This window comes from Pyrus communis, chromosome 5 (assembly GCF_963583255.1).
Source record: "Pyrus communis chromosome 5, drPyrComm1.1, whole genome shotgun sequence".
NCBI lineage: Eukaryota > Viridiplantae > Streptophyta > Magnoliopsida > Rosales > Rosaceae > Pyrus > Pyrus communis.
This window is the reverse complement of record NC_084807.1, coordinates 10,848,368-10,862,891: the sequence shown is the minus strand read 5'-3', so window position 1 is coordinate 10,862,891 and position 14,524 is coordinate 10,848,368. Positions and strand designations below refer to the sequence as shown.

Genomic DNA, 14,524 nt, shown 5'->3' with positions numbered 1-14,524 from the left:
AGGTGAAAAGTAAAGGATTGGAGTGTGTAAAAACATGACATATGTATACTAGCAGCAGCAGCTTACTAGATTGAGCTTTGTTTCACACTTGTGCTAGAAACTTATTTGCGTAAGTAACTAGAGGGCTCAACACTGAAGCACAAGATGGCTGGTTCAGACTCTAAATAAGTTATAATACATAAAGTACATATTATCAAATCAGATAGTCAAATCAAATTCATATAAGCAATGAATCATATTAAGATGAATACAACAATAACACATACCAGCAATATCACACACAATATCAAATATTATCCATATAGTCATGTACAAAATCATGGCAACCAGTCATGTACAAAATCATAGTAACCTCTTGATCATCATAAAAAATATAGATAATCAGTACTAATATTTCATACACCAGCAGTTGCTAGAAACTCAAACATATATATGGAAATGTTGTATACCTAAAACATGCGGTGAATATGAAACAATCGATATAATAGACAAGAGAACATCCCGTTCCAAAAAAAAAAAGACAAGAAAACATTGTCTTATAGATTCTCCGAGTATTTATTTTGTCATGGTTTGTCGTGGATTCAAATCAATTGTTTGACCAAGAAAAGGAAAATTCTAATTATATTTCTCATAGAGCTATATGTGTCTGCAGGCCTGATGGGAGGCAGGTTAATTGGCAATTAATATAAACCTTAATTAACTCTTAAGTCATCCATAATTATTTATGAAATAATTAATTAATGATATCTTTGCTCAAAAGTCCTACTCTTGATCATCCATCTTCCTTTATAGACTACCAAACACTCAACAGAGAGCTTTGGTTTATCTGAATATTATATACCACCATCATTCCCCAAAAGCAAGGAAGCTGGGAAATTTCTCTGTAATATAACAAAAGCTTTGCGTTATTGACAAACGCGTAATTTTATATTTTACCGAAAGCCATGTGGACATGCATACAAATTCATAGAATTTTTATACAGTAATCAATATAAGTAATGCATTTTATATATAACGTCCAGGAGTGAACTTTTGGCATAGTTTCCCACCAGGAAACGTCTTCGCCGTGCATTATTTAATGGTGGCCTTCTGAACTGGGCTATAAAAAGAACCCTCTAAATATTTTTCTACATGAAAATTTAGGGCAAACAAAGAACATCACTAACCTTGGTAATAGAAAGGCATATATGAAGGCAGTTTCAGCACCAGCAGTACTGGTTTTCTTTCTTTTGTGTCTAGCAATCCCTCTTATCCTTTTGATTTCCTTCTCAATGTCTGTTTCGGTTTCACAACACCACAACTTTCTTCTTTCCACCTACGAATCCATCGTGGTGGCAAAATCGAATCGTGTGGCTGTGTTCTTCATGTTTAATGTCATCTTTATCACAATTATGCTAGGGAGTTTCAGGCCATCCAAAGAAGAGCTTGAATGGTATGAAGTGAAAAATGATTCAAAAGAAGAAGAACCAAAGGTTGAAGATTATTATTGTGACAATAGTAGTGATTATGAGGAGGGCAGTGAGTATTATGGTTCCGATGGTTATGATGAAGACGAAGATGATGATAGTAGTGACGACGATACTGAAAGTGAAGAATTTTTTGCTGAAGAACAAGATAGTGACTTGGAGAGGAGAACTGAGGATTTCATAGACAAAGTCACAAGGAAATGGAGAGAGGAGTTGCTTTATGATCATATGTTTATGGCTTCGATAGAGTCACAATCATCCAGCTCTAGCTAGCTCTAATATTTCTTCAATGCTAGTTCAATGTGAAAAACTTCAACTTATTTTCTCACCAGGTAAAAAAAAAAAGAAAAAAGAAAAAACCTAAAATCGTTTTTGTTGTTAGGTTTTCTCATCTTTTGTTTTTCTAACCCCTTCAATTTTTCTTTTCTCTTTTTTTTTTTTTTTTTTTTTTTTTCGCTTTAGATGTTGAAGTAATTGGGGTTCAATAAGTCTCTTGATAGTTCTGTTTTTTGAAGGACACTGTTGGGATTCAGTTGGTGATGTAATATATGATATGATTATATGAATGATGTAAACATAGTTGCTGTGTAATATTATAATAATGTTGAAGAATAACAATTGTTGGACTATTTCTTGGAATTCAAGTTTTCATTTTGGAATATAATTATGAAATAATTAATTAAGTCGTCAGACCATCCAGGTGTGAGCGGATCTTTATGATCTCAGCACCAGTTAATTAGGGAACAAAGAAAACGAATACAGTTTAAATATTTCCCACTGAGAATATCTACCCCAAAGTCCTAGGAAAAGGCATTTACTTTTATTTCTAATTATCTTATTAAAACTTTAATCAAGGAAACAAACCTTCGAAGTCTTGAAGTAATCAGTATTATTAAGGATATGCTATGGCACCTTATTAGAGTTCATGTAGGAAGATATGTAGCATGCAGGAAATTCCATTTTCTCTCAAATTCTATATGATTATCGTAAAGTAAACAAAGACCTACTTTACTGATTCTTTGCATATATGGTTATTTAAAATCCAATTCCAATGTATTCACCTAGTTGTTCAAATCCATTCAATATAATTGTTGTGGGAAACCTGTTTAGTTGTCCATGTAGTATACAATTCCCAGCATTTGATGGTTTTGGCTCTAAATTTTAAAAGGGTAGTAATTTTGTACAATTCAAAAGGAATTTATTTTTTATTGATATTTTCTTGTCATTAATTTACCACGTGACAAACGTTAACCGAACAAATAACGAGTGGAGCCATTGAGACCAAATCCTGATTGCGATAAAACTTATATTCTGTGTTTCCACTGTTTTGTACAAACCAAACCACATAATCAATGAGATGTCAATAAATACAAGTATCTCTGTATTCGCGTTACTTTGAGCCTGATAAAGTCCAATATATTAGGCTGAAATTACATGCGTGTCTTGGTCAAAACACCATTTGTTGCCCTTAAATGTAGAAACTTAGCAAAGACATGTTGAAATGTTCCACATCGGTTGTATCTCTGAGAAAATAAGAGTTTAAATACCTTAATCTTACTCCATCTAACACCGAGGCCTTTTGTGATAAAACTTCACACTTGTCGAACTGTGCAAGTGGTAATTAACAAGTTAGGGATAATATCGGTGTTGTTGGAAGTGGTCCCTTGGCTCGTCTCTCTGATAATTCCATATAGTATCAAAGCCATGGAGCAGGACCATACTGCTACGTGATGGGTGGGTCCCTTTGGCCCCCTTGGCATGTAGGTTGAATCCCTTTGGCTCCACGTGATTGCCGACGTGTGGATCTTCCACATGTGACCAACTAATTGGGTTCCACGTGAGGGGGCGTGTTGAAATGTCCTACTTCAATCATATGTATGAGAAAAGAAGAGTTTAAGTATCCTAACCCCGCTCTACCTAACACCAAAGCTTTTTGTTATAAAACCCCACACCTATCAAACTGTGCGAAAGATAATTAACAAGTACAAGTTTGTTGGAAGTGACGTACTAAAAGAGGCTTGCTTACCCAACAAAGTCCTCCCACAAACACAATACAATATTGATGAAACTTCATAACCACCAGACAATTCCAGATTCAATTAGTTGGCAACTACAGAGGGATAATTATGATCTCAATTAAGGTTTATTAGAATGTAATTAACTATAAGAAAGTAACTAATCAAAGAAACTCTCTTCCCTATGGGAGATTATAGTGTAGTACCGAAAACAGTTCTTATTATATCTCTCATCACGTGACAATGATATATTATCCGGGACTCCTAAGAATCTCCCCTTCCCTAGGGATTGAAAAAGTATTATGCTGTGGATTTTGAATACCCGTGAGAAAGATAAACAAAATAGTTTTTGCTGCATTTTGTAACTCTGGGACAAAGTCTTGTTATCAACGCGCGGAAATTCTTCCGTGTGGTTGCCGTGTCCGGCAACAGGGACTGACCTGTTCAGATTAGGCACAGGGTCTTCTGCAATCCCAGAGCCAAAGGCATGCAGATGTGGACGCGGATAAGTTAAGTCTCCTTAGCATTTCTCGTTAGTCTAATGCGAAAATAAACAGTAATTGGCTCAAGTCAACTGAGGAATTCCTTGCTCCACCCAATCACACGTCTTCTTTTTCTCTTTCCTCCAAACAAACTTATTGAATTCTTATTGTATTAAATGGGATTAAGTACGAATAACCACCAATTTTTTATGAGTGATTTCAAAGTCTGAACCTTTGTAAACATTTTTTTAATCAACGATATCATCTATACTAAAAATATGAGAAGTGGGCTTAGTCTTATAATAGACTAGCAATAATGCAGTTCAAATTCGCTTTTGACAAGAATCGAACCGAAAACCTCTCACTTATAAGTGAATAGGAATAACCTTAGACCATAATACTAGGTGACAACCTTTGTAAACATTTTTTAAAAAACTACCTAACGTTGTTTCCCCAATTGAAGTTGTTTACCCAATTGAAGTTGTTTTCTTAATTGGAGTTGATTTCTCAATTGGAGAAAAATTCATAACTAGATTCCAATTAGGATTAGTATTCCTTATTGAAGAAGACCTTTATTATGTCTGTACGTATAAAGGGGCTAGTGCACTAGTTTTGAAGTGAAGCAAAACAATTAAGTTGTATACTACTCAAGGAGTTAAGAGTGAGAAAATATTGTAAGGGCAAAGGGTTTGCATGAGAAAAGAAAATAGATAAAGAGTGTATTTCTTGTTCTTGTTCTTTCAAGTTTTTTGTTGAGTCTTGATCCTAGACGCTTGTCAAGATTATCCGTTGCAATCATTATTGATATAGTGAAAGATTGTTGTTGCCCAATGGACGTAGGCACATATAGCCGGACTACATTAATTCTTGGTGTTGTTTGTCTTAGTTTTTTGTTTTTGAATTCCAACTTTCTTTGTTTTTCCCATGCTTAAACACGATAATCACAGTAAAATGGAAATTATAATCATTTTAATTCTTGAAACATAGGAGTAGAAACTAGTTCACTTCTAATCATTATCATGTATTTACCAAATCTTTAGGGGGAAGAGAATCATAGCTGACTATGTAACGGCATCGTTTGGTGCGAGTACTGGATTCCAATGGATCGGGCTTTCCCATGGGCGCTCAGAAATTAGAGTCCAAGGGGTTTCATCATTATCGTCACGCTTAAGAGCATCAAGAACGACAATGATGATAAAGTTTATGTGACACAAGATGAGTTCCGACGATTGGGGTATATCTATACAGTATATCTCGCCGATGGGGATACATCAACAGTGGATGTCACAAGCGATTTGAATGTATCCACGACTGTAGCGACGGAGGCGCCCGCCAAGCCGACGGACAGAGGCGAGGTGTCCCAGTGAGACGTTTCTCCATACATAAAAAATATACACATAGGGGTCTCCTTCTCTAATTCCAGGGCTGGAACAAAGGATTCAGTAATTTCTCCGTTTAGGATGATTATATTTCACTCTACTTGCATAATTAAGGAAATCTGCACAGATGATCGGCATCAGCCATAGAAAAATGAGTACGAAATGGATTCGAAAATTCTACGGTAAATTCACACCTGTTTTGTGAGCGTTTATACAAATTTTGAGCATGGTCTCCCCGGACCTTTACGCTATAAATATGCATGCATGGAGCCTTACTAAACAACCACATTAACAGTGATAGAAGGGGCCTGCGCGCTGCTAAACCATCCATATGTTAATACATATGATCCACTAAACTCGAAAAACAAGTCGAAACGGCAAAAACATCTGGAAGTGCAGCAAGACAGAAAACATTGTTGACAGAAAAGCTACTTGCTTTCTAGATGTGAAATTAGCAGGCTCTAATTCATCAGTAAAACTCGATACAAACTTCCACTGGAAAGCGCAAAGGGAGCGTCGGTACAATTAGAAAACAAAACGAAAATATTACGGACCCTAGGTTTCACCTGCAACGAATCATCCTAAGGGTTGAAAACTGAAGGCTACAACGACCTATGCATACATGGTACAACAAGGTTTAACAAATGAAAGAATTGCTGATACAACACACTATTTACATTTATATTCCCTTTTCTTCCTTGACAGCCTCCAAAGCTTCTAATTCAGCCATCATCCGAGAGTATTCGTCATCAAGCTCTTTTATTGCACTTCTGAGCTGTGTCGCCTGCACAATTAACAATAGTTAAGGTTTAGATGATGGCGGGCGTAATGTACAACCTTTCAGTTTCACAACTAAGCAAGGTAAACTCTTTAAGATTTTCTTGGTATCAATTTCATACAATGGTGGAGAAGATCAGGCAAGAGACCGTAGGGAAGCACAGATACGTGTGCTTTCACGGACTAAGTAAAAACGTAAAACCACCCTGAGTCTGGAGTATGCAATCCTCCCGATACATATCTAAAGCAGATTTGCAAATTCAGAGATCAAACCAAAGCCTATTTCTCTTTTCCAAGACTAAAAGAACAGGCCGAATGCCAAAGTAACTGATCCCTAGAATAGCTTTGAGCCTTCAAGTATACATGTGCAGGTGACCATCGAAAATAGTTGGATTGAGAAGTGCATCAAGAATCCTACTTCTCAAGCTTTGCATATTTTCACAGTTGAGAACAAAAAGAAAATTAAGGACGCAAGTACAAAAACTAAATACTCGATTAAAGTAATTATTCAGTGTGATTTTCGTACCTTGAAATTAAGTTCTTCATTCCTCTTCTCATATTCCAAGCAGCTGACAAGGTGAAACAAACAGCTAAGAACCTTTGAAATATTCAGGAAGTAAACTCTCTTAATTTGCAAACAAAAAAAAATGATTGTTCAAGTGATGGAATCGGCATAATGAAGCACGTAATCATGTACTTACTCAGCTCGAAGCTTTTTGTTCTCTTGCATCAAATTTACAGCTTCTTGATCTTTCCGCTGGTCTCCAGTAGGACTCACCAGCTACAGAAAATACAATTCATAAAAAAAATAAAAATAAAAAATAAAATCAGAGACTTAATATTTTCATTTGAATATCTTGAGTCCATAATCTAAAAAACAGGGCACACACGAAGTCAACATGATTACACTGGCTAACATACATAACTCTTAGTAAAACACACAAAACCAACTTAACACAAAATAACAATGAGTTTTACATTTATTTCTAGTTCTCCTATAGCCAATAGAAAATCAAAATAAATAAGCTGGCATATCCAACATACACTGACACACTTTTTTCCACAAGGATGGAAAAGTGACAATTTAAACAAGTTGCCACTGACCTGTACATTCTGACTCTTCTCGTTAACCACCTTGGCCACTTTAACATTTTTGACCGGTAGAATATCACCATGTTCCTTCCTCTTCATCCCTCCCACTACAACAAAAGGCACCATCACCAGTCAGTAAGATTAATCAAGAAAAACTGATCTCAACTCAAGCAGCTACCTTGTTCAGATCTGGTTTGGGAGTTGGGTATTGACTGTTCAGATCTTCCAAGTGCCGTCTTTTTACTACCAACAGCAAGGAAACTTTGACCCAATCTGACATGTTGAACACCACTAGGTGGCGCACGATTAGATGAAACCTGTTGGGTAATCTTAGGACCAGATGAAACCTGTGACACAAGTTTCTTCTTTACCTGATACCCAATTAACCCACAATGATAATCCCTGCCAAAGTTCAATACAATGCATCAGGAAAATAGCAGCCACCATTTTTTTTTTTTCAAAAGACACTTTGCAAAGAAACAGTAATGCAGTATAGGCTCATGTATGAATGATGCAGGTTAATGTCCCATGTCAGTGCGTTGTTGGATTTTACATGTAGTTGAAGCATCCAGTGGCCATACCAGTACCAGTTTCATGTAAAATTGACATGGATGAGGGCTACATATATGGGTCCCCATGTGAGTTCTAATACAAGCCAGCTGATCATTCTATATTAATATTACAAACAGCCAAACAGCTTCATGACTCAAATAAATCAATTGCAAGTTTTGTATCAAGCTCATCACAATGATACATAAAAGTAAAGGAAAACAATCAAATTTATTCGGTTGTGCAAAGTTACACATTTTACACAAAAGGGAAGAGATATGAGTAAAATGAAGCTTTTTGCTATCATCGAATTTCTAAGACCCAAACCAAAGATAAAAAATAAAGACGATTACTATTGGAAAATAGATTACCAGTATTCCCACGTCATCTCCTTTAAGCGAACTTCAAGTTTCTGCAAAAGATTAGTTTTCTCAAAATCTTGCTTGTTGTGACTCGGCTCAACAAAATTTGCTTCCAGAACACCTAAAGAGTAGCCAATGAAATATTAGCCTATAATGACAGACGCACAAAAAGAAAAAAAGCCCAATAAAAAGAGTGATTTAGCAGGTTGTTACCAACCACCCCCCGACCCCTACTGTCTGAATAGCTCACAACCTGCCAATAGGGCTGCAAAAGAAGAGAATGGGAAATTATAAAGACAGTTGAAAAACAAATTCATTGAATAGAGGCTTTTAGGCTTTTACATATGTGGAATAGACTATGTACGCATTTCAAAAAGTTTTCACATCTTTTTTTCAGAAGCACACCCCTTTCCATTAAGCAACATTATACCAAAACATAAACCAAAGACCTATACATGCTCCAGTTAGAAGATGCAACTATGAGACAGAGGTACAAGGCAAAAGGAGTAGAGGAAGACCTAGGAAGACTTGGAAAGAGACTCTAAGAAAAGACATGGAGTACTTGGAGCTAACTGAAGAGGTGCAAACCGAGTGCAGTAGTGTTCTAGGATTCATATAGCCAACCCCACTTAGTGGAATAAGGCTTTGTTGTTGTTGTTGTTGTTGTTGTATACTAAAACATAAACCAGTTCCCCAGGGCAAGACATACATTCTTAAGACTGTCTTGATCTTACAATCTTTGCGACAGAAAATTTGTGTTCTCCCACAGGCAGTAAGTTACATGTAGTGACAATATAAATGACCAACTAGAAACATTCAAGGAGAGAGTGAGGGAGGCATATGTGTATGTGAGTGCAGGAGCAAAGATAGTGGGAACATAAATTGAAAATAGTTCCTCAAAATTACGTTGATAGCCAACACCGCCAGCAGAAAGTACAATTTCTGAAGTTAGCTGTATTAGATGGTTTTGTGATACACATAATCCTACAGTGTATGCATGCATTTCTCTGCATGTGTTCCGGTATGAACATTCTTGTACTGGTCCAAAAATAAACTATAGCGTGTAGAACAAAATAAATATTCTCCTCAAAATTAATTGATAGCAAGCAGCATCAGCAGAATGTCAAATCAGCAAGGAAAACAAACCAGTATTAGACGATTTTTGTGATACACATTGAAACCATGGAAACTGACATGTGGAGCTTCTTTAAGAAATCCAATAGTCGTAATAACTTGACCCTGCATGAAGAATCCACTACAAAGTTAAGGAAAGAACAAACAGATGGGAATAATTCAAAAGGTAAATAACAACTCGATTTTTCCTGATGGAAAATATTCATTTAGCAGTAAAACCACAAAAAATTCAGTATAACCTCCACAGAACCTCCACTTTGAGGTTTATACAAGATAAATTCTGGAAACTTTAGATCATTTGCAATGTTATGATGCTCAACAACTCGTCCGCGAAGTACTATTTGAAAGGTTTGTGGTATCCGCAAGTACAAGATGGACAAGTATACCTGTGAAGCATAAGGAAACTATCAAATTCTGCTAAAACACATTTTTGTATATATAATCAATTACGCATATGCTACAAAAGTATTACACGGAGAGAAAAACGGAAACGGTTTGCAATGTGCTCTTCATTTACTATCTTAAATTTAGTGTCAACTTTTTTGGTATCCCCACTAATGCGAATGTCCTGCAACACAAGTCACAGAAAGCCACCTCAACAGATGAGGACAAATTACATTTCAGAAGAAACTAGAAAAGCACATGATATGAAAGAATTGTCAACCTCAGGATCTGTATCAAAGTCTAGCTCCAGATTCCCATCATCACTGAACCACAAATTATAGACAATAACTTTTGTACCATGAGCTCCAATGTCATTAAACTGCCATCTCAAGAGCAAATGAAAATAGATCAAACTCAGATGAACACACGTATCAGCAAAGCTTGACATAAAGAACTATGAAAGCCATCCAAATAGCATGAAACACCAATGGAATTTAGTAGTGATACCACCTGTTCACTTAGAGTAGGTGAAATTGCCCATATTTCCAGTAGATTTCAAATAAGAGTAACCTTAAATTAATGCGTATGCATACCATATTCAGACCTAAGTTGCACAATACAAGTACGTGGGATATACAATATCTGGTCTTGAAGGGGGATTATACAATATGACACAATGCAGAAAGTCTCCAAAGACTAGGATATGAATAAGGAAATGCAATTGCAATAACACATAATACATTACATATTTTTTGAAAAACAGGTTAAATAACAATCAAATCTATTAATCCCTTGTTCATGCATCAAGTTCTTTCTTTTTCATGGTCTGGCGCTAAGCAGGTGAGTTCTTCTTGCTTTAAGTTTTTTTTACCCTTCTGTTCTATCCCTAGCCCTTATTTTCTTTGTTTTGTTTTGACAAATCCACAATAAATATAGAAAGAAAGGAATGGCTTCGTTGTTAAGGCTTAGATTAACTTTCAAAATCAGATGACCTCCAAACTATACACCAATCGATCAATAGTAATATCTAATCATATTACAAATATACAGAAAGATAAGGAAAAAAAAAAACTCCTTAAGTGCAATCTTGTGAGTACAGATCTGAGTGGCCGGTTGCCCACACTTGCAGGATCTCATGAATCTTATACACATAATACATCACATACGGAAAAATAAAAAATAAAAAAACGTATTTTATGAATCACCTGCTTTAGAAGATCAGCCTCAGTTGAATATGGGGACCATTGTAGCAGCATGGAAAGATTAGACATAAAATGTTCCCTCCCATGCATAACTTCTAATTTATTAGTTAATGTGTTTAATTCATAATCCACCTGCAAAGGACATGAGCTGTTACTCAAGGATACTATATCTAGGAGTAAATTAATTGAGGGATTGGCATAAACGACAAGCAGTGTTTCAACAGCCCACGGAACCAAAAACAACAAAACAATTGAGATCTAGTGCATAAGCTCCATCGTCAAATATTCAGTTCATGTTGCAAGTACATTAAAAGGGCATTGCAACAGACATCATACATAAACCGAAGACCTATATGACAATAAACAACAGTTTGCATTCTGTTTTATTTCTATCACACGGATTATATAACAGGAGGATAAGCACTCAGACACAATCAGATCCCGAGCAACAAAACTCACCATCGGTACTACTATTCTGTCATGGCCTGTTCGTGCCAAGAATGTGTAAGAGAGGAGACCAATGCTTTGAGTCAATGTCCTGTCCAACGAAATAGGGAAACAACCATATCAACTTAACACAAAAGTATAAACTTTAAAGCTGGATTAACATATACGTTGGTGGTTCACTTTAACAAAAACTACTCAAACAAGTCCAGCAGCAAAGCGTAAAAACAAAGATTAAATTAACAAACAGCACAGCAGAATAACCAGGAAAAGGATTGTCATAAGGATTTCCTATACCACATTCAGAGCTCATCAGTTACATTTAGAAATGCAATTAATACATATGGTGGCGATGGTGGTTCATTTTAACAAAAACTACTCAAACAAGTCCAGCAGCAAAGCGTAAAAACAAAGATTAAATTAACATACAGCACAGCAGAATAACCAGGACACAAACATAAAGACATCCATGCAAATCAAAAAATTGTATGAACCAAGACATTTCCCAATTTCTTTACACTCAAATGAACTCATGGACTAAAAAAGTTCATCTATCACAAAAAAACAATGATCTTTGAATGTTTCAACAGTCATTTTACTGATCCTCCTAACATTGTCCTCTATCGCCCTGCCCCGCCCCACCCACCCCCCCCCCCCGGGGCAGGAAATATAAAAAGAGAAGAATCAGTACTAGTGCAGAAATTCCAGAAATATTCCTTTTCTCTTTAATATGCAATGGAAAGTACACATGTCCAAACACTTTCAGATCACCAAATATATGTTTCTGGGCCACTTATGAAAACACAAATAATATAACTATTGGGATAAAACCTTGTATCCTGGTGGCGACTGAAAACAATAACATCCGCGCCAAGTCTCATAGTACTAGTCTTGAAACCATTTCCATCTGGAAAGCTACAAGTCAACCAATAAATGCCAAAGGAGATAGTAAAACAGAATTTAGAGTGAATGGTAAAACTTATACATTGTCCAATGGCTGATTTTGACTTCTTATCTGAAAACCCAAAACTCATACAACGCCGCATGGCTTCAGGGTCCATCCCACTACCATCATCTAGATATAAAGTATCAAATTTTGGAACCAAAAGTCAGCTAAATACACTTGAATATTGAAGATTTTGACAAAGATAAAAATAAAAACTCCTGTGCATATAGACAATACCTTGAATTAACAATGCCGGAGTTCCATCCCTTGGATTCAAGATTTTATCTACAATGACAAAAGTGGCCCCATTTTGTATCTATCCAAAATAACAACGAAAGAGAGTGGAATGAAAAGCATGATAAGATAGGTCAAACTAGGCAAAAACACAATAACATCAAGGGAAAATCCATAAAAAAAAAAAACAAAACAAAAGTTGAGCAAATATCATGAACAGGAACCCATCGCCTGCTCAGAAACTTCGGAAAACTATGAAAGATAATTATCACGGAACTCCTCAAAGAAGCTATATTCTCGACTACTGCTGGGAGGTAGAAACAGTAAAATATAAAGATTCATAACTTACCTCATCAACTGCATTGTCAAGTAGTTCTGCAATGGCTGAAAACAGGGAGAAAGTAGTAAGATTGAATTCACTAATCACATACAGAAAGATGAGATGAAATGCGATTGAACATACCGCCAAACGCCCATTTATGCGAAGTGGCATTTGAATGAAGGAACATAGGATGGACATGTAGATAGTTTTTGCCATCTAAGGATTGTTATGTAAACATTATTAGTGAAATTCCGGACGTAATCAAGTTCAAAAACAACAAAAATATAACAGTAGATAGTAGAGTACTTTGAAATGCGACTTTAGAACCAACAGCGTCATTATAGCTCCCAGCTTTCCAAAACTGCCGGCAAAGCGGTGCCGGACTGAAAGTTGATGTAGAAGAGACGCCGGTATCATCCACCGGAGACTGCCCCTGGTCTAATATACTAGAGCTACTATGACAGGGACTTAAAGCATTTGAGCTCCTATTTTCTTCAGATTCCCGAATCCCATGCAGGTTTTTCGATATTTTATGCTTCGCTATTCGAGCTTTAGGCTTGTCTTTCCGCTGCAATTGTATTCCAATGAGACCTGGCTCCAACTTAACAGGTTTCACATCCACCTCCTCTCTCTCCCCAACTTCATCGTCACTAGATAAATCCACAACATCTATCACAGGCATCCTAAACACTAACAAAAATTAAACACGCATCCACACTGTAAGAACTTTGAAGAAGTATCAAACAATGCACCATAACATCAACAAGAAAGCAAGATATCAAAGATCAAGGACAAACCATTGACAATCAACGAACCGACTGCAGAATCGAGGGCTTCGGTAATGCCCAATTCTACAACCGAATCCGATACCGACTGAGTCGCTCACCGACTTTTCGGTTCAAATCGGTTCCAAATCGGTTAGCTCCGACGATACGGCGATGAATAGATCATCAAATTCGCTGTTATTGACGTCGATGACACTGTTCAAATCAAAGAGGAGAAGGAGTGATCGGTGATGTCAAAGGAGGTAATTGAAGAGGAGGAATGAGATGCGTTGGTTAGATTAGATTTTTTGTCAAACCCAGTTGCCAGATGAAGATTTGCAGAGAGATGCAACGAGGAGGATGTAGAGGGATCAAACTGCGGCTAGGGTTTTGTTAAGGTTAAATTACGTTTTGCTCCTCAGCTTTGCGTTTAATTGCAACCTCACGCATTTAAAATATTTCTATCGCATACATTATGTTGAAAATACTGCTAGGTAAATGAATGTCCATAGAGATATTGATAACATTAGTAGATTTTTTAATGCTCACACAAAGTGATATTGACTTAGGAAATGAAGGAGGATCGTATTGTCAAAAGGTGTGTGTTGTAAATTTCAACATATAGTTAATACGTTTGTTTGGAGTTGCTCTATAAATAGAGCGCTCCGTATGCTTTCAAGAAACACTACAAAAAAGAAAAGATCAATAACATCAGTATCCATCTCTCCTTCTTCTATTTGTCATCCCCTTGTGTTATAGTTACAATATAATATTTTACACCTGCTTCACTCATGTCACTAGTAAAGGTTATCTCTTAAACTTTTGCTTATTTATAACACGTTATCAGCATGACTCACTAACCATTTCTCATTTCTCTTTGTCGAAAGAAAAAAAAAAGTTTTTTCTAAGGATTTTACTATTCTTTTTCTTCCTCTGCCTCAACTGCTAGATATACCCTCGTGAAGAACTGTT

At 36.4% G+C, this 14,524-nt stretch overlaps 1 protein-coding gene across 2 annotated transcripts; it reads right to left on the bottom strand.

Moving 5' to 3' along the window:
• Positions 1-5,755: 5,755 nt before the first annotated feature.
• On the bottom strand, positions 5,756-13,930 carry LOC137734160 (protein MICRORCHIDIA 6-like). 2 transcript variants are annotated; one of them, XM_068473470.1, is made up of 20 exons: positions 13,586-13,930; positions 13,095-13,471; positions 12,930-13,004; positions 12,816-12,850; positions 12,470-12,548; positions 12,272-12,361; positions 12,118-12,193; positions 11,302-11,380; positions 10,846-10,974; positions 9,921-10,019; positions 9,729-9,824; positions 9,496-9,642; positions 9,269-9,361; positions 8,336-8,387; positions 8,132-8,243; positions 7,390-7,613; positions 7,224-7,318; positions 6,821-6,900; positions 6,646-6,688; positions 5,756-6,126 (listed from the first exon to the last, which is right to left on the bottom strand). In XM_068473470.1, the coding sequence occupies exons 2-20, from the start codon at positions 13,468-13,470 to the stop codon at positions 6,022-6,024; spliced, it is 2,085 nt and encodes a 694-aa protein (XP_068329571.1). In that variant the 5' UTR covers position 13,471; positions 13,586-13,930; the 3' UTR covers positions 5,756-6,021. The 2 variants fall into 2 exon arrangements, with proteins under 2 accessions (XP_068329571.1, XP_068329570.1); XM_068473469.1 differs by having other exon boundaries at positions 13,095-13,478; positions 13,586-13,928.
• Positions 13,931-14,524: the final 594 nt, after the last annotated feature.

Excerpts from the sequence above, each read along its gene's own strand:
- LOC137734160 (XM_068473470.1), bottom strand. The coding sequence starts at position 13,470 with ATGCCTGTGATAGATGTTGTGGATTTATCTAGTGACGATGAAGTTGGG. Across the intron at positions 13,005-13,094 it reads TTCTAAAGTCGCATTTCAAA|ATGGCAAAAACTATCTACAT; the intron begins GTACTCTACTAT and ends AACAATCCTTAG. Across the intron at positions 7,319-7,389 it reads CCAAACCAGATCTGAACAAG|TGGGAGGGATGAAGAGGAAG; the intron begins GTAGCTGCTTGA and ends CTTTTGTTGTAG.